We start from the raw sequence: 19,686 nt of genomic DNA on the forward strand, positions 1-19,686 counted from the left end.
TCCTGGATGATTGAGAATGCATCATGACTTTAGCATTTTATATTTATATTTAGCATAATTTAGCAGATTTTTTAAAAATATACAGGTCTTCTAGGCAAATTCTACATGTGGACTGAACCAGGCAAGCTGTTTCCACTGTAGGTGATCTACTATTAGCCGACTGCTATAACCAATGACCAACCATTGTTGGGGGTAAATTCACATGAGGCTGAATCAGAGGCTGTTCCACATTCTTGGACTAACAATGACTGTATTTCTTTCTAATTTTTTATTAAAGCATTCAGACTAAACTTCTGCTTGTATTAGTCAGTTGACTATCTTTACAAAGCTTCTGATTCAGCAAAGCGTGTGCTGCCTCACAAAGCAGCTGACCGGCTGCTTTGTGAGGCAGCACACGCTTTGCTTATGCACAGCTGCATGAATCAGATTGTCTGATGAGATCCAGTCATATTTCTGCAGATTTCTCCGTATGTTCTTGCTGATTTAACTAACATCTCATAGCCATTATACTTACTTTCCTCTTTTGACAGATGTCACAACGTGACCATGCGCTCCACTCTGACAAAATGCAATCCACTGGGTGAATTACCACTGGGTCACCCACTGACCGGGCTTGACGACTGCTAGGGTCTTCATTGCTTCCTGTGGCCACTGCAACATTACTGTTACATGTAGATTAAAAACCCACATCAAAACAAATAGAGCAATGCGGCACTGGGAGCAAAGGTCATGTGTTTTTTTCAAAAGCATCTAATCAAAATATAATAGCTTGTGAAAGGAATACAGATTTAAGTGTCAAATGAGGTGCTTCTAAACTTACTAGTTTGCCAGCTGGTCTTTGACAGATAAATAGTTACGACAATTAATCCCAGTTGAATCTACTCAGCAAATGAAAAGTAAGCTTATCAATTCATTGCAGTTAAAAAAAATAAATCTCCTACCTTAGCAGCACCAAGCTCAAAGTAACGTGGAGCAGACAGCTGTGCAAATTGATTGCACTGCTCTGTATCACCATAGAAAGCATGTTTGTGTGTTGTGACTGACTGTGAATGAGGAGAAGACACTCTGCTCTCTATGTAAACACAGCCTGATCAATAATGGACTGTATATGAACTCACTGCTGCCATTAAAGTCAGACGTGGAGCTGGAGTCAGAATACTGCAGGCATTCAGGGCCACAAAGCCAGTGTTATGGTGTTGTCTGTGTGGCTGGGACACATACCTCAAGTTTACTTAAACATTATAGAATTTGCAGAGCTTGCAGGTTAGGTCAACCCAAAATATATGGATGTATTTTTAGTTTTCATAAACCTTAGTCTGTATAATCTGTAGGAATCAATGACTCTGGATGCCTATAAAGTATTTCCTATTCAAACACATTAAAATATGCCAGTGATGAAATATCAAGAGTTTGTAATGAAGAAAATTCCAGCAAAGTCATTTGAATCATGTTTCCCTACGTGCGACCTTTAAGCTTTATTTATCTTGACTGGTTTGTGGGATTTCACAGAATGACACAACCACAGGAGTCAGCTGTACTTCGTGAAAAGCAGTGAAAGTAATGAAACTGCCATTACTCACACTGAGTCTGCAACGGCTGCTTTGTCATGTTATACACTCAAAATTTTGGCTTCTGCTTTGTAAAGATAGTAGTGGTAGAAGCTAAGTCATATGCAGACATTTAAGTACGGTACTAAAGTATATACACTCCTGTGCAAAAGTCTTGAGCCACCCCGAATTTCTTTCTATTTTGTTTTGAAGGAGCCAGACTTTGTTGTGATGTTTTAAAGTGGTCTTGAGCGATAGTTTTCCAGGCTTTCCAAAGGTCTTTCAAAGTTCTTTTTCTTTCTCCTCATTTTCAGTCCAGTCCATGTTTCTGGCCATTTTTACAGGAATGTTTTCTGTTTGTTTGTTGAGCCACTAACACTGACCTATTACTCATTCAAACTGGGCTAGAATAACAGAACCCAGCAAATTAAATTGTGTCTTTAGACATTTTCTTACATTGGTTACTTTTCCACTTATTTTCAGTCCTGTCTATGTACCTGATCATTTTCACACGAGGGGCTTTGTTGTCGTTGTTGTTGTTGTTAAACCACTTAAGACTGACCTACGGATATTTCAAGCATTAGAAAGCACCTAACAAGGAATAAAACCAGTGTTGTGTCTACACATAACCAATAACCAATGCATTTAAATGATATTTTGTTCCCATTTCTTTAGTTGCATCTATGAAAAATGCCAAAGTACAGTTTTACAGACATACTTTTGCACCAATAAGGAGCAGCAAAAATGGCACATCTTAGCTTAGCATGGTGTGTAGTGTGTCATTCACAAATCTGAGGAAACTGTACAAATAGAAGACAGAAGAAAGTGATAAACAGTATCTGAAAGTCACGCTGGGGGAAAAATCCAGGAAAGACCCGACACAGGTCCTAACAGACGCATCTGAATCTTCAGCTGATCTATTTACTGTTCACTGAATTTAAATCAGAAATGGCCTCAGTGGCTGTCAGGAAGCCATTATTAACAAAGGGAAACAAGGAGAAAAAACTAGGATACACCAAATTGCACAATAGCAACTTTTTGATTTGTCACTAAAAGAGTCACCACTTTTCGAAAAAGCAGATGACAATGAGTTTTTTGCAGTTTCAGCAAAGGGTTTTCCCCTCTAAAATTCTTGCTTAAATGTGGATGAATCTGTAAAAGTCTGGAGATGTAATTTTTCATACACACACACACTAATAAAAAAAACAGCAATGGCAAAGGTGGGAATCACATGGTATTTTATTTGTGACTGAACAGTGGCATGGGTACAGTGTATGGGGGAAGTCATAGACGTACAAAAGTCCTTTTTTTTCCCTTTTTCATGACAATTCTTAATTCCATAAATAAAATTTACAAAATATTTTGGGACTATTTCTCATTTTTCTCACACAAGCAGGGGTACAGTTACCATTTGTTTTTGTAAGTCTAGCAGTTAATAGTGATATCTCTATTGTTCATATTATATAAAGTTGCCTGTCTTTTCAACCATCTTACTTCAGTGGAGCAGACCTACAGTATGCCTAAGTGCTTTGTCACAACAATGACCTGCTTACTGTATACACCGACAAATGAAAAAGAAAACGATAAAAGACGATAAAAAGAAACCTGATAAGGCATCGAAACGCTATCGACCGTCTCAGAGCTTGGCATGATCGAGCCACGTCAGTGCAGGATGAGTTGATTCTGCTCGCCTATTAAACCAGAGATACGGTTAGATGACAGGCAAAGTGTAAACAACGTGACCTCAGTTGGAAATGTCAAATATCTAAAAAGCAAAGCGTCCTATCACTACAACAAAAAAGAAAAAGCGGTTGTCGTTTCGGCCCCGTCGCTCGTGTCATTTTTCAAGTTCAAAATGAGCAAAAACTGGGTCCAGTAGGTTTTTTTTAAATTGTATTTTTAATGACAATGTAACACAGATTCACAGTTCATTTCTCACTAACTGAACAGAAGACAGTTTTTGAAATTTAAAAAAGAAAAGAAAAAGGCGAAACAAATGTCCAGATGTCAAAAAAAAAGAAAAAAAAGAAGAAGGAGGAGGTGCTGGTAGGGCATTGTTTGAGAGAAACACAGGTAGTTGGCATCCAAGAGGCAGAGAGCTATCTTATGGCACAGAGGCTCGGGTGTGGGGGAGTGGGAAGATTCTTATTTACAAAATAGATGTTTGGCAAATTTTGATTTCCACGCTGATGCCTCAGAGTCATGTGGATATCTGCAGTGACTCAGCGTCATCAACCGAGAATTCACAGCTTATAAAACAAAAACAAAAATGAAATAACCTTTCTTTTTTTTTTAAATTTGTTGCAGGCCTAGAAGGAAGCCGCGGAGATCAGCTCTGCTCACAGCCGAGTCCGCTGAACCCACGTTAGGTCTGTTCATGCAAATGGCTGAGTCGGTGGAGCGACGCTATGAGAACATTTGGCAAATCTTCCTGCTGTGCACAGTGTTTGCTGGTGGCAGCTGACGAACTTGAAGGTCAACCGCATCCAGTAGGACGCTGCTCCTCTCTCTTTTCCAAAAAATAATTTGCATCATCAGTGTAACCATGTTGTTTTTTTTTTTCTTTTGTCTTTTATATCATTGCAGATATAAACTCATTAATCCAGAACAGGAGGACGCAATCACCTCCTGTTGTCAGTTTCGGTCAAAGATAAAAGGTCACTTCCTGGTTGAAAGGTCAATTGATTGGACGATGAAGCCAAAGTCTGGAGTACAGTACAGTACAGTAAGCGGCCTCTGGAGGAAAGCAGATCCTAGGATAGCCAGCTATTACATAACTGCCAAAACATCCTTTAAAGGTTGAAAAAAAAAAACAGCAGTCTGTGTTTCAGGCTGTGAGATGCTGCTGCTCACAGTCGCTCATCTCTCTTTTCTTCTTTTTCTCGTGAGCTCATGTTTCGGCCTTTAGAGCTTCCATCACCCTAAAAGACAAACAGCAAATATTTCAAAATTACTTAGTAGCACTAGTGCTGTTACAACTTTCGTCACAAGGTGGCAACATTGTGCCTTCCTTATTTCTGGGACACTGCAGAGAGCTGGAGGACAGAAACAGAATTTAAACCAAGGCCCTTTCTCAACTGGCCACTCATTCACACGGAAAAAGGAGATATACTGACAGGTGAAAATACAAGGATAATAAAAGAGACAGAGAGAGGGAAGAGGAGGATGAAAGGAGCTGGGGAGAGAGGACCCAAATGCAACAATGTGAAGACAGCTGATATTTAACTGAGAAAATCAGAGAAAGAAGGAAACCATGAAATACCCACTCACTGTCTGATGTTCTCTAGCTGTCTTCCTGTGGACATGTCTGATCCTGTGGAGGATCAGCAGCTTCGCTGGGCACAACGGCAGAGCCCTGAGAGAGAAAACACAATAAAATTTCTCCTTTAGACGTGACGTGTTTGTCAAGATCAGGCGATCCTCAGCTTGTTAAACCTCCTGCATTTCCCGAAAAACAGGAAAACATTTAGGAAAGTGACATCGAGTTTAATTACCTTGAAATGCTGCCTTATTATACATGATCTAATCAAAGCACTTAAATCATTTTTGACCTTTCGTGTTTAATTGACTTGACATTTTTCTTGAAAAAAGGTTAAACTCCCATCGAATTTGACCATAATAATCACGACATTCTAATCTGCGTAATTACATGTTACATAATTGAGAACAGGTCACCCATGTGGCAGTAATGGATTGTAGCATCATGCTAGTCAGCTGTTCTATGAAAAATCTATGAATCTAAATGACTGACATGACCCCCAGAGGGGCCGTCCTCACCGATTGTTCCTCCTTAGCGTTGCTGGAGTTGCCCTCAGGGTCAACAGGGGAGTGATCTGTGGGTGGGTCACTGCCTTGGGAAGGGGGGCAGTCTGAAGATGAGCTCTGCTGTGGGGCTGGAGTGGATGCTAAGGAAAAGAACATAATCATAAAGTTGAACAAAAAATATTTACAGAACACAGTAAAAGGACTTATAGATGGATTTTGTGCTAATCTGCTCTGTGAGTATTCTGGCATCGTGGCTGGTAGCATGGATGTGCTTATAGGGAAGCAGTAAGTTTAAAACTATGACCTTTATTGCTTGTCATCACCTATCCTTTTTATCTAATGTACTTGACATTCTATAAAACAAAGGACAACCCTCTTCATTTTCTTAAGGTTAACAGTTTTTTGGTTAAAGCTGTAAAGACACAAGGCAAGATGTACAGACGCTAGTAGTTTTGTGACATTACATAGGCTATATAAAATTGAGGTGAATGCTAATGTCTGCATGCTAATATGCTTTTTGATTTTTAGCAGGTGTACAGCAATGTTAGTGTGCTAACATTTGCTCATTAGCCCAGTTGCTAATTGCTAATTAATTAGCTAATTAAGTAGCTAATTGCTAATTAGCCTGGGTGTTGATTTGTACCACAGTGAATATAAAACAAGTGTTTTGTAAATTTTGGTCATACTATGTTACAAAATGTACAATTATATGTGGTATTTTCATTGATTAATGACTTGCGATTGATAAGTCCTTAGCTAATGTTAGCCAAGTGGTTGCAGCCAGTTTTTTAAAATTACATGTATTAAAACTATGCATGTAACTTATTTTAAGGTAGTACATATAGTTGTTACTATAATATAAGTGATTAAAAACATTTCACATGCCTGGTGGATTTAGAAAATACTTCAATTCAGTCATTCTCTATGAAGGAATATCTGCACAGAACTAAATCAAACATTTGTAAGCCCACTGTTGTCCAAAGTGTTGACCTTTTTCAAAAGGGGATCGAGAAGATGAAAAAATGCGTTGAGCTAGTAAAATAAAGTGGCACAGATACTGGTTTGAGTAATTATGTAGAAGGTAAATAATAAAAAACACTTACGAGACTCAGTAGACGGTGAAGTCGATGTACCGGGACTCAGAGTCATCCTAGAGAGATCAAGGTCGCTACAGCTCCCTTCTTCTTCCTGGGTCGCAGCAGCTGGAGGTGGCAGGAGCTGACTGCAGGCCAGTGTGTCCGGTACACTCATGAGGCCTGGGGTGCCGCACCTGCTCACCCCTGCTGATACACCACCAGGTTCTACTGATACAGCTGCTCCCGATGTGGAAGGACCCTCACCTGCATCTGAGTCGAGGCCTTCTTTACCCAGGCTGAGCTGCTTCTGGAGCAGGGTGGGGTCGGCCGTATGCTGGGGGCTGGTGATGGCCGAGGACGGGGCTGATAGGTCGCAGGCCTGGGGGCACATTGTGGTTATGGGTACTAAGCCCTGGAGCATGGCGGCCGGGATGGCGTGGCCCCCCACGCCCACTGTCTGGGCCGGCATGTAGGCTGCCATAGCTGCCCACTGCTGCTGTGTGGCAGGGAAAATGTTGGCCTGGCTCCAGATGACCGGCTGACCACTGGGGAGGACCTGAGCCACCTGCAGAGGTGCCTGCACAGGGAAGGCCAGAGTCTGAGCCTGGGCGGGAAATGGCTGCTGAGCCCACTGTGCTGCCTGCACAGGACCCATGGTCATATAACCTGAAACAGGAACAAGAGTGACAAAGAAAAGAAAAGGAAGCGATTAAAGGTCTCCGTGGTTACCAATTCAGTGCACATTATTAAAATGACAGATACTCATCTATAAATACTTCTAATCTTTAAAAATGAGCTATTTAATTCTGAACATAAGAGCAGAAGAGATGCACTTGAGGAGATCATTGTTTTTTACAGTCTTACATTCAGCACAGGGACTTTTCTTGTTGACCTCATTTTGACACTATAATCTTTCCAAATCATATTTTTGTCGCATTTATGCTATTATTTGTGATAGTACAGTCACAAACTTGTTTGAAAATGATTTGCTGCTGTAGTGCTCCAAGTCATCAGAATGACTTAAATTACTCTTTAAATCTTACTGTGAATGAAACCAAGTCAAAATCGGACAGATGGCTGGCTATAAATGTATATTAGGGAACATACAGAGGTTGCTTAACAAGCAATGTACAATCCAGTTGGAAACCAGTGCTGCACATGTAGTATATATAAGAACTACAACAATGTTCCTGCATGAGGCCTGCAGACTTCATATTATAAGGGCTGTTATCTTAGACAGACACACTGTGAAAAGAATGATTGTGAAGGTTGCTGTTTCTTGCATCTAAAAGGATGTTGCTCTTCAGCGAGCTGCTGTTTTAAACGATATATCTTTTTTTCTTCAGTTTTTTTACAATGCCAGTTGTTTCAGTAAAGTATGCAAAATCACTGTAGTGGTCCTTCAAGTAACACCACTTTGCTGTATCTCTTCACAGGTTTACAGCCTAATTAAACTGCATCTCTGTGTGTGGTCCTTAAATTCGCTCGCTGCTAAATCTTGGCAAGATTTTTCATGAACCGAACATCAAAGAGCCGCGTTGCCACCGGCGTTCTTTATTTTTTCTCGCATTGTGGAAAACGAGGAAGCGTTTCAGCCTGGGTATGGATACCTGACGGCACAGAGGTGGGGCTGAAGGGGGCGTACAGCTCAGCAGGAGTGTGTTGCTGCTGGCGGCTGCTCCTGCTAGGGTCCAGCGTGTTGGCAGGTGATGGGGGCATCTGGGAGGAAATGCATACACACACACACACACACACATGCACAGATGTCACCGTGCTATCAAAGTCACCTAAAAGTCACAATATCTTTGGCTGCAGTGTCTGCCACATATTCAGGTCATTTAGATCTCAGTGAATAACCTAATGAAATGAAGTGACATTACATGTTGGAGCTAAAAAAAAAGAGGGTTTGAGTTATAGTACTCACCGAAGGAGGAGTTGACATGTCGCCGAAAAGATCAAAGTGGTTGATATTCTGTCAGTCGAACCGAGGGATGAGGGAGAGAGAAAGACAAAGGCCAGTGATACATCACGCAAATGAGACTTGCACAACCATGAAGCCTTAAATTCATCTCCGGATAGGGTACGGTGGTTGCATGGGTGGGTAGGTGCGGGGAAGTGAATGTTACTCACAAAGGCAGTTTGTGCCGCGGATGGCAAGAAACAACTGTCCCCTCGATTCATTATCAGAAAATGGATCTAAAATGAATCTTTCGTAGCTCGCTATAATTGAGTGGGTAAAAGGCTATTCAGCCCTGTAAAGCAGACTCTGATTAGATATTCTTATGTGTGCCAATCAAGAGCCCCCCCCACTCCCACCCCTCCCATGAGAGCTCGGGCTGCTTTATCATGCTGATTTCCCTCTGTGAGCACATACACGGGAGGACTGTGTTTATATCATCAAATGAATGAAGGAAGAAGCTCCTGGAACCACCCGACCGAGGCAATGAGGCCACCTCACCCTATAGGCAGATGTGACCCCTGCTCTAGTCCCCTCTGTCCTGCACTCACACTACTTAAAGGAGAGGAGACCTAGCTATGGGAGAGACTATGAGATGGCTAAGTTGCGTGAAATGTCTTTGAGGGGAGGGGGGGGCCATGCACAAGCAGACAATGATTCACCATAAAATGCACAAAAACACAGGATTTACATGCTGTAAAAGAAACACACAAACACACAAACACAACGTGGTCAAACAAAAGAAAGGAAAAGGGGGAGGAATCACAGCAATCCACGTTGCTGCGGACAGGGCGTTTATGTCCTCCTCCGATAAGCTGGGACATAACCGATTGTAACTGCATTTCGAAACCATCGAGGGGGACAGAATGAGTCAGAATTTGGAGCGAGGTAAACACTGTACACAGATCTCTGCCCGCCGGCACCGACACACATCAGGGGAGCTCAAGGCTCTCAGAAAGCTCCAACTGAATGAACAGACAAGCAGTAACACTTAGAGATATGGAAGCGCTGCTACTTAATATACTGGCATGGGCTGTTCAGGTGAGATAGCAACAGGGGCTGGGACAGTTTATCTGTCTGATAGGCTGAGCAACAAGCACAGAAACAGCGAGGAGAAGGAGGAGAAGAAGAGCACTTTGCCGCAGCTGTTTTCAGGGGTTACATGGAGGTTCTTACTGGGTTAATGCTTGACAAAATTGGTTTGAATAAATGTTTTTTATTCTTTACAAGCGACTTGAGAGATGTAACAGCGTAGTCACTGCATGGCGGTGAAGAACTCATAAAGCCTAGCAAGATGAGATGAAATATATTTTCAGTTAGATGACATGGCAGGGGGATGGGGGTCAAAAGTGCATTTCTGTTTTTTTATGGCGTTCTCTGGTCAGATGCTATTTGTTAAAGTAAAGCTTTTATGAGTGTTTGGCGGCCTTGGATTGTATGTAACTGTGACTACACCTCATGCAGCTCAACCCGACACCCACCCCCACCTACAAACCTCTCGTCCTCGATCTCTGAGGAAGATGAAGCAGCCACTCCTTTGTTTATCTAATCAGCCCCCTGCACCAGTCAGCTGGGACCAGCAAACAGACTCTTTGTCTTGACATGAATCAGATTGTGCAACGATTCAGATTTCGGCTATGAGACCCGTCCTCTAACGTTGTCTGAAATTGCTGACATGCATGCTTTTGGTTGAGAAATCAATTAGTTTCGATTCTTTAAGCATGCTTATCATGATCAGTAGCTTTGTTGTCACAGAAAAAAACAGACGCAGACACACACATACACCCCTGTGTGACTCGTCCTTGTCTCGAGAAGTTTGTTTTTAAAAGCCTGTCGGCTGTAATTCATAACTGCAACCATTAGATAACAGCAGATTAAATTACTAGAAATGGATGGTGGCTTAAGGCACTTCCTTCAAGAGGATCTTAAGGAGAGGTTTGCAAGTAGAAAAATAGGAAAAGTAAATAATAATTCAAAAAAACAAAACACCTACAGTCATGAAATGGCGTTTTGGGACATCATAGATCCCTTCCTTCTGCTGACTGGTTGGGACCTGCATTGGATTGGAGGTCGAGTCAAACGTAAGTCACATTCAACACCTTTTTTTTTCTTGGCTGAGTATTTAAGAACAAGAACTTACAAGAGCTGAAACATGTCTGAATCAATTTCTATCTGGGCCATTTATTTAGATGCGTTTTCATCGTTTAGCGCAATAGGATTATGCAGATTTTAAAGTAGCGCCACCGAATCAATTCTACTTAAATCAATATCGATTGCAAACAGTGCCTGAGAAAGGTGTGTGCTGGGCTTGTGAGTATTTGTTAATCGGCAACAGCACATCTCAACTAGTTTATCTGGCTATATATAAAGAAAAAAACCTCCTGAGCTCTGGCCTGTTCTGTTTATTTCGTTCACAATTATCCAAACTATCTGTTGCTCTTAAACTCATCTGTCACACCCCCCGCTCCTCCACGCTCCTTCGACTGGTTAACTTTTGGTTACGTTTTTTCCCCGAGTCTATTGATCTTGTTTCACTCTGAGATCAAATGGCATGGCAAGTGATTAATCTCACACTCTCTCTGCATCTTTCATCTTCAGAAGAAGGCAAGATACAGAGAGGCAAAAAGAGGAGGAGGAAGAGAAGAGAGGGCGAAAGAGAAGGGAGGCTGGGGGGTTGGATTAAACCGTACGACAGCTCCCTGGAGTCCTAGTTGGAGCTTCAAATGGTCTAAAACCAAAAGGTCATCGTATTGGATATATAAAAGCAGAATGTTATACAGGCTGTGGGTGAACTATTCAGACTAAACAACTGACCTTGACTCTGACATCATTTTTTTGAACGTAAAGCTGATGCCTTTTTAATGCCAACATTATTCATTATCTTTATGATACTTTTCAGCGTTAGCCTTTACCATTTAGTAGATATCATTGTTTGCAAGGTAACCATCTTTAACATGATCTGCTGGTGCTCAACGTGTAATGATATTCAGCATGAAAGTTTTTTCTTTTGTTTGCATGAAATTTTACTACAGAATTTCCTCTTGAGGAACATTAGCTTGGTGTACTTATGAAAGTTTGGCATTTTTAAGAAATCTTTAAGATGTGCTACGAAGTTATAATATTAGTACTGTTTGTATTATCTATCACAGGGTATGAAGAGGGAGGAAGAATGGGGGGCAATGTTTGTCTTTGTACCTGATAAACGCTCTCCTCTGACTGGGGGCCACGGAGGGGTTCGTGTCCAGCCTCAAACACTATGTACTAAAGAACAGAAGTAGTGGGCAAGGCGTATAGGTGCAGAGAATAATGAGATGGAAGAGAGAGAGCAGAGAGAGACAGATTGGTATATAAAACAGAAAGATGGAGGTAGTGAAACATAACAAGAATACATGAAAGCACACAGGAGTGAGGATGGCGTCAAGTGGGAAATGAAATGAGATAGGAATATGAAGTGTATAAAAATGGGGCATGGGAAAAAGGAATGAGGAAGATGAAAGGAGGAAGAAAAAAAGAGTGAGGTGTGAAGAGGAAAGAGCACAAGTATAACAGGTCAGGCAATAGTTCAAGGCAATGTAGAGGTTTTAGCTTGAGGTCTTACTTCAACCTCAGAAATGCTCCACCTCTTTCAGAGAAAACAGACCTACTGGTCTGAATATTTTCCTTAAGATCCTTTAATGAAGTCTTAAAATCTGTCATTAATTCCTTTAACGTTTAAGAAGTGTTTCACGTCTTGGGACATGTGCTTAGTCATCTTGCGTGTAGAGTAAGATGAGAGAACTGCTACTTTATCACACTGGCAATCGTAAATACTTAGCTGAAACCAGCTAATTAGCTTATCATATAGACCAGAAAAGAGCTAGCCAGGCAACAAGCACATTAATTAATGATAGAAGTTATATAGTATGTATTATATCAATTACTGAATTATAAAAAAAAATCTAGGATGTTTTTTTGGTGGACAGCACCTCAAGAAAGTTAGCAAAGTTAGCAAAGAGGAAAAATGAGCAAAAATGTCATTTTTACCCTTTGATTTTTCCAAGTACTAAAAACACAAAATTTACTATTTAAAAGGGAGCTTAAGAGGTGCTAGTAAGCTTAATTTATTTTCTTTAGACCCAGCCAGGTTGTTAGGCTAGCTATTAGTTCTTTATGCTAAGCTAACTGGCTTGTAGTTCCAGGTTTGGGTACCGTTTTCAGACCATAGGCAGGATAACACATGAATGTATCCTCTGAGTCTGAGAAGCCAGTGGAAGTGCTTTAAAGCTACATTCTATCAGAAGGCCACCAGATGGCTGTGGTTGCAAAAAGACTACAGAGCCTACATTGGCTTCTCGTGTGACTTGAAGCCCACAATGCTCGAAAGTGATGTTGAACCTACAGGACATGAAACCATTGGTCGTGAGAGAAAAAGCAACTTCAACAAAAGCAACATCAAACCTCAGCTACCAGGTTTTCCTCTTGTAAACAGTAACCCTACAGTGTGACCAAAATGGCCAACAAGTTAAGTCATTAGCTGTTATGCGCTTGCAAAGTCTTTCCTGATGACATTATGGGCTGAGTTGTTCATTTCAGGTCATATTGGTTATACTATGTTTTAGAATGGAGGACTATCAGTATTGTGCTTATTGGCCAATGACTTACAAGTTTTTTTCGCCAGTGAGCGAGCGGGTTCACAATGAGACCTGCCCCTCTTGTCATATGGTTCGCCTCTGTCAGTGCGCCCCAGGGTGGCTGTGGCTACAATGTAGCTTGCCATCACCAGTGTGTGAATGTGTGTGTGAATGGGTGGATGACTGGATATGTAAAGCGCTTTGGGGTCCTTAGGGACTGTTAAAGCGCTATATAAATACAGGCCATTTACCATTTTACCATATGGTTGTTAGTGGGGGGTTTTTAAACCAATATTGTGATGGTGAGAACACCAACCTCGAAGCTTGAAAACCAAGGGCCAGATTAACTAAATGGGTTAAAGTAGCTCATGAGCGCAATGCCCAAATAGCATTTATAGGTGTGCTTAGTTGTTCAGGTGATTTACAAAAGTTGTGCTGCTCTCTAAACCCAGGAGCAGTCAGTTGATTTCAATATCAAGCACAAAAATAAGATGTGCTTTTTTTGCACACTTAGCAATAATTTGCATGTCACAAACATTAATACATAATTTTGTGCACTTGAGTTAAATATTTGTGTCCCTATATTTTGCATCTTGAGAACTACATGTGCAACAAGTATAGTTCCCACCTCTTGCACGCAATCTTGTCACTGTGATGTCTTTGTAAATGCCAACAGTACCCTTTGTTTTTACGCCTAAACCCAATTTGTGCTGGCACAACGCATTCGTAAAACTGATCCTAAGACTTTAGGAACCAATGAATGAAGTCATGTTAGCTAAGTCTAGCTTTTACACTGTCTGTGATACAGACATGAGAGTTGCACTGGTCCACTTATCTAACTCTTCGCAAGAAATCAATTAAGCACGTTTCCCCAGATGTCAAACAGTTCCTTCTGGGAGCAGGCTGGAGTTTTGTCAACCAACATCAACATAAATTGAAAGCTGCAAATGGAATGATCATACGTGAAAACATACTTGAAGAGCAAAGAACAGAGGTGAACTGGGAGGTGGTTGGACGTATCACTGAACATAGCATTCAGAGTAAGAGTTAGTGTTGTCTGTATTCAGTGTGAGCAAACACAGAGAAAGAAAATGTTGAGCCAAATAAATGCACAGGGCAAAAGGGACGGGAATAACAACCAGTCAAGGGGAGGGGGGCATGTCTTTGGAAGAAATCAGAACATTGACACAGATCAACTGAAAAAATATGGTTTTACAACACTGCACTGGCAAATGGGTGTTGAATGGTTGAACAAAACTGTCCACTAGATGGTCTACTGTGTATTACTGGAATGGTGCAATATTTATGAATCATTAATTCAAGCATGTCAGTGGCTGATATAAATTAAGGATTATCTGTTTATATATTTATTCCAAGCGTAAAAAGTGAAAACAGCTAGAAAGCATCAAAGTCAGCAGTGTTTTGCTCCCGCTCTTAGTGCCTACGGACCTACCTGGTAAACTGGATCATCCACTTCATCTTCCAGGATAGTCTGTGTTTGCGGAACAGAAGGCAGATGACACATTTTGTTTTTCAGTCTCATTAGAGAATAAATTGAGAGAAGATGATAAAAAAAAACCCCCATCACCACCAGCAACAACGACAAAAAAATACACTCATCGCAGCGTGACATTTCCTGCAAGCAGGCACAATTATAGACTGACAGCATGTTGCTTTTTAATCAAACAGTAATTTGGCACATCACAGACAAAACAACACATATTTCCTAGAAGTGACAGTAATAATAATAATAACGATAAAATCAAACCAGCAAAACCTGTTGCTTTTCCATTGTAGTTAGATATTCAGAACAGAAATCAATGGTCCAGACAAACACACAAAACAGCGTCGCACTTTAAAGGAAGCTCCAACGTGTTAAGATATTTGTTGTGTGAATGAATTGCAGGCGGAGTTATAACGTGTGATCTCACCTCCGAATTAGAAATGAAACTGAGGGGAAAACAAAGAAAAAAGAAAACGCAAAGACTTCACGCAGGAAATCCTACCTGGTACACTGCCTGCTCACACTGTTTGTCCTTCTGGGCCTTCTTCTCCATCTCCTCCCGCTGTTTTATGTCGTAGATGAGTGTGAAGAGGTCACGCAGGTCAATGATGAGAGGCTCCGCCTGGATGAGAGAATTGGAATATGATGGTGAAGGACTGAATTAAGAAAAGGTTAGCAATAGATGGTATATAATCAAAGTATCACCTATAGTACTTAAAATATGAAAGAAATCAAACATTACACTGTTCGTAATCTGAGACTTAAACAGAGTTGTAGGAAAGTTAATCAACTAACATGTCAGAGTCAAAGTCAACTTTATTCTCTTTTCTGCCAAATGTAAAGAACAAGACGGGGAAAAGTAATAAGGGGAAAAGTACTCACAGACTGCGCGGTCTTGATGGCCACAAACCTGTGGTGGCCCTCCTTCCCACAGACATAGCCAAAGGCGCGATGATCCCGGGTGTCCTTGGCAATGTAGCTGATCTCATGGACTGAGTGGTGATGAAGGAGCACCTTGATGGCACAAAAAGATGCAAGTGTTAGCTAAAACTAAACAAAAAAAGGTCTTCTGTGCCACGTGTCCTATTTGTCTTCTTCTACTTTAAGATGCAGAAATGAAAACCTGATGTATGATTTAAAATCCTCCCTTAAAAAAAAAGACCACAGTACTGTAAACTGTGCTGGGAGACAAAGTAGGTCAAAGCTACTTAAAACATCTTTGCATATTGTTGAGCCAAATGCAACACAACACAGAGTGTGCTTCAAAGAGTGCTCTCATCTCTGCATATAACTTTATGGATAATGTAGCTACAGAACTAGCATTCATTAAAGATATAAACCAGTGGCATGATTTTAGCTTTGTGCTGTTTTGTGATGTCAGCAAGACTCGAGTTGCCGTTCGACGAAAAAACGCCAAATTAGCAAGCAAGAGATATCAGCAGTTGCAAAACTATACTTTGGGTTGTAAGTTTATAGGAGTAACTCAGCTCTTCACACCCATCTGCTTCCTCCTCTCTTAGAAGATATGTGCTTAGACACCAGGGAGGAGCGTTTGTTTGAATATTAGCCGATATTCGGCGCCGAGTGTCGCCGGTAATGCCTCAGATTAATGTAAAATACAAAACTAATACGACTCGGGCACTCAATTCAGTGGCGAATCACATCAGCTTTACATGAAGCATTTCCATCTAAATGCTCGCTGACACAGCCTGTGCTCTAGCGATCCCCATTTCCACCTAAATAAGTCAAGAGGGGTATTAAGTGTGGAGTGTTATTTACTGCCAGTAATCAGTAAATAAAAAGAGGAGCATTAGGGGGCATGATTTCCGAGCAACAAATGAGCATGTCAAAAAGCTGGTGAGCTGCGCGGGTCGTGGCGGGAGGCTTAATGCTCTTTTTCATTAGAGGCGAAAGACGCACTACTATCACCACCAGTCACATTGACAAGAGATATTATCAAAAAGATGAGGGGTTTTTTGTTTGGTGGGCTGAGGGGTAGGCTGTTGGTGGTCGGGCGGGAGCTGGCAGCCACGGGACAAGCGCTGTTGCATAATTATCAGTTTAGCTCTAATGACAGCTGAGGTGGAGCCGGCGGTGTAATTAGCATTAGCGGCAATGATCATTAAGGGGTGGAACTGAGTGCTAATTATCGGTTAGCGCTGATGAGCAGAGTGGGCCTATCTAGCCAACACTACGCCGCGGGACGGGGGAGAAGCGAGCCCCTTGATCATCCTGTAATGGAACAGCAGGCCTCTGAGTCCGCCGGGTGGGGGTGGAAGCCAGGATGCAGGCGGAAACAGCCCATTTCATATCATCGCCATAACACTGCTTACTGCACTATCATTAGCACACAGACAGGGCCTGAGTGATCTTAAGTAGGTCCTGCAGCACTCCCCTAATCGCACTGGAGTAAACCACTTGGCTTTGGGTTGTATAGCAAATGCAAGGCCCACAATCCAGTGCTGTCAAGTTTAACTTTTAGGGGCTAAAGGGCAAACTGTCCTGTATGAATCATGCAATTTCGTGATTTGTGTTGGCATTTGGAGAAGAGATTGAAATATGGTCAACGCACTGAAAGATGTGTTACAGGTAATGCAGCTGCAAGAATATGTCAACTGTGGCAGTCAGGCTTATAAGATGGCGGCCCGAGCAGCCGTTGTGAACTGAGCCGTACGAGCGTCTGCCCTCTGGATGTCCTGCAGTGTAGGTTCACGATACAGCAGCTGGCACAGAGGTCGGCAGTGCAGCCCTGCCAAGCCGGGCCTGTTTGCTAATGTGCTACTCACCCCTGATCTTTCACAGTAAATCTTGATCCCGCCAAAAGACACCGTCAAGAAGACTCTCTGCTTGTGCTCCCCTTTGGAACGTGCCGAGGAAGCCATTCCCTGCAGGAGATTAAAGGGAACGACATGAGGAGATAAAAGGAGGTGATGAAGCCTTCTTCTATTCTGACTCAGGTGAGTGTGGCAGTGGGAGATGTGGGGTAGAGATTGGGGGCAGGGTGACAGGAGTTACATAAAGTGTGATAGGACAGGATGTTCTTTCATGCGCTCTTTTTTTTTCCACACATCGCCTTGTGCAGCGAGTTATATTATTATTGCCATTTCCCCCTTTAGAACCATTTTTCTCTCCCTTTTTTTGAAGTAAGTGTGCTGCACCTCAACGTGGCAATACACAAGTGCTAGCTAACAACAATAAGGTGAGATCTGCTGACAGAATGGATCACGCCGCTGACCGACGTCAGCTCGCTTCGGCAACTTCACATAGTGCTGACTGAAAACCCAATCCAGCCTTTGAAGTATGTTTTTTCCCATGGATCTCACCAGCTCCTTTTTCCTCATATTCTCAGCTCTGATAAAGAAAACAATTAAAATTTCCACCGTGTTCCCTTTGATGCGACCTGTGTGCTTGACATGTCTTTCACAGAACAACGCCTGGGAGAAAATAGAAGAGAGGAGAAGAGGAAAGATGAGATAAGGGTAGAAAAAGCTTGCCTTCTGCGCTCAGTATGTCTGGAAAAACTGCATCAGTGCTATTCAATTCAATTCAGTTCAGTTTCATTTATACAGCACCAAATCACAATGGCAATCGCAAGGTAAAGACTGTACAATAACACAGAGAAAACCCCAACAATCAGATGGGCCCCTATGAGTAAGCACTTGGCAACAGTGGGAAGGAAAAACCCCCTTTTAACAGGAAGAAACCTTCGGCAGAACCAGGCTCGGGGCAGGGGAGCCATCTGCTACGACTGGTGGGGCATGTGAGGGGGAGGGGAAGTTCTTTGAAAGCCTACCTGATAACACAACCACAAACCCTGATTCGCAGTAAACACCTTCGAGCTAGCTTTAAATAACTATACAGTAAAAAGCTGAAGGAATAACAGTACATAAAGGAGGAGGGAGAAGGATAAAGAGCGGAACAAGCAACAGGAGCAGGAAAGGGATAAAGCAAATGAGAAAGAGGCGGGTGGGCAGGAGAGTCAATGGATGTTGTCAATCAGTCATCGGCATCCCCATTTGGCGGATTAGTCCGCACAGCAGCGAACGGCAGCTCAATAGAGACCTGTACCCCCTCTCTATCCCCTGTCCAGATAATAGCAGGTCTGTATCGACTGCTCCATTGACTGTAACTGGCTGGGAGCTGGTGACTACCGGAGTCATATGGAGGGCACTCCAGAAATGTCTGATCAAAGCAGTGAAAAAGTTGCTTTATTAGACGTACTGTATCGTTTGAAAAGGGTATGGGCAATGAGAGGTTTTGCCTTCTGGCTATACTGCTTTTCCAGTGGGGCTTCCCACACATCTAAGCTCTAGGAAAGTCATTGAGAATATGCATTTACAGTTCATCTGCGTTATCCTGCAGCCACTTACTGCAGTGATGCTTGTGCGCTGCTTCTTTGCACAACTGATAAATATCACTTGCCATTCATTTGTCTTATTCCTTTAGTGTAAAACCAGAGCCTTTATGATACATTAAAACGGTCTATTTGCAGTACACCTCAATAGAGTACATCGTCTTTGTCTCTGAGAAGCCAGGTTTTATTCATCAATTTTGTATATGACCATTACCAAAGATAAGAATCACATCAGAGCTGTGAATGTTAAAATCATCAGGCAGTTCAAAATGTTTAGTTGTTGCAGATTCCCCCAAAACACTGCCAAATTCAAAGAAACAGCAACTTTCAGCGCTAAAAACAGACAAGAAGCCAATGAAATGATACCAAAAACTAGACTTCTTCAAACAGAACTCATGGCTCGACAGTGAATCAGTCCCCAAAGACATTAATATTGTCCAAAAATGGCACACTTTAAAGCGAAATAATACTGCATTTCCAGCCTTCTATAAGATTTTCTTTTGTCTCTATCAAATCTCTTATTACCTTATTTCACCCGGTATAGTTATTGGGCATGGGAAGAATTGTAAATAACTCTTCTAATTTGTGGCCATTTTGAATGGCAGGTGGACAGACAGCTGCTGCCGCAAGCTGTCTGCCAGGCTTCAGCTCAGCTAATATACAACACTGAACTGGACCTCTTGACTGCATTTGTGGTGTTGATGCTTTCTGAGATATTTTTCAATCTAATTATCTGACCAAAAAAGATGGCTCGCTGAAACGTACTAAGAGCCTATCTGAAGAGTCTTTGCTCCACTTTTACTGAGCAAAATTATAATTTTTTGATTGAACCTTATTATCATTGGCAGATATCCAAGTCTGTGTGATGCACAT

At 41.9% G+C, this 19,686-nt stretch overlaps 1 protein-coding gene across 1 annotated transcript in view; it reads right to left on the minus strand.

The window, feature by feature from the left end:
- Nucleotides 1-19,686, minus strand: part of LOC116314279 — a 36,724-nt gene that overhangs the window by 6,378 nt on the left and 10,660 nt on the right. Inside the window, exons 3-15 of the mRNA XM_031732261.2 lie at nucleotides 17,246-17,344; nucleotides 15,342-15,473; nucleotides 14,962-15,081; nucleotides 14,409-14,447; nucleotides 11,541-11,606; nucleotides 10,339-10,398; nucleotides 8,313-8,360; nucleotides 7,999-8,107; nucleotides 6,416-7,054; nucleotides 5,325-5,452; nucleotides 4,834-4,902; nucleotides 942-1,072; nucleotides 515-662 (exon numbers count right to left, since the gene is read on the minus strand). Coding sequence (XP_031588121.1) covers nucleotides 515-662; nucleotides 942-1,072; nucleotides 4,834-4,902; nucleotides 5,325-5,452; nucleotides 6,416-7,054; nucleotides 7,999-8,107; nucleotides 8,313-8,360; nucleotides 10,339-10,398; nucleotides 11,541-11,606; nucleotides 14,409-14,447; nucleotides 14,962-15,081; nucleotides 15,342-15,473; nucleotides 17,246-17,344 — 1,788 coding nt within the window. The remainder of the gene's footprint in view (nucleotides 1-514; nucleotides 663-941; nucleotides 1,073-4,833; nucleotides 4,903-5,324; nucleotides 5,453-6,415; nucleotides 7,055-7,998; nucleotides 8,108-8,312; nucleotides 8,361-10,338; nucleotides 10,399-11,540; nucleotides 11,607-14,408; nucleotides 14,448-14,961; nucleotides 15,082-15,341; nucleotides 15,474-17,245; nucleotides 17,345-19,686) is intronic.

This window comes from Oreochromis aureus, linkage group 18 (genome assembly GCF_013358895.1).
Source record: "Oreochromis aureus strain Israel breed Guangdong linkage group 18, ZZ_aureus, whole genome shotgun sequence".
In the NCBI taxonomy this organism is placed as follows: domain Eukaryota; kingdom Metazoa; phylum Chordata; class Actinopteri; order Cichliformes; family Cichlidae; genus Oreochromis; species Oreochromis aureus.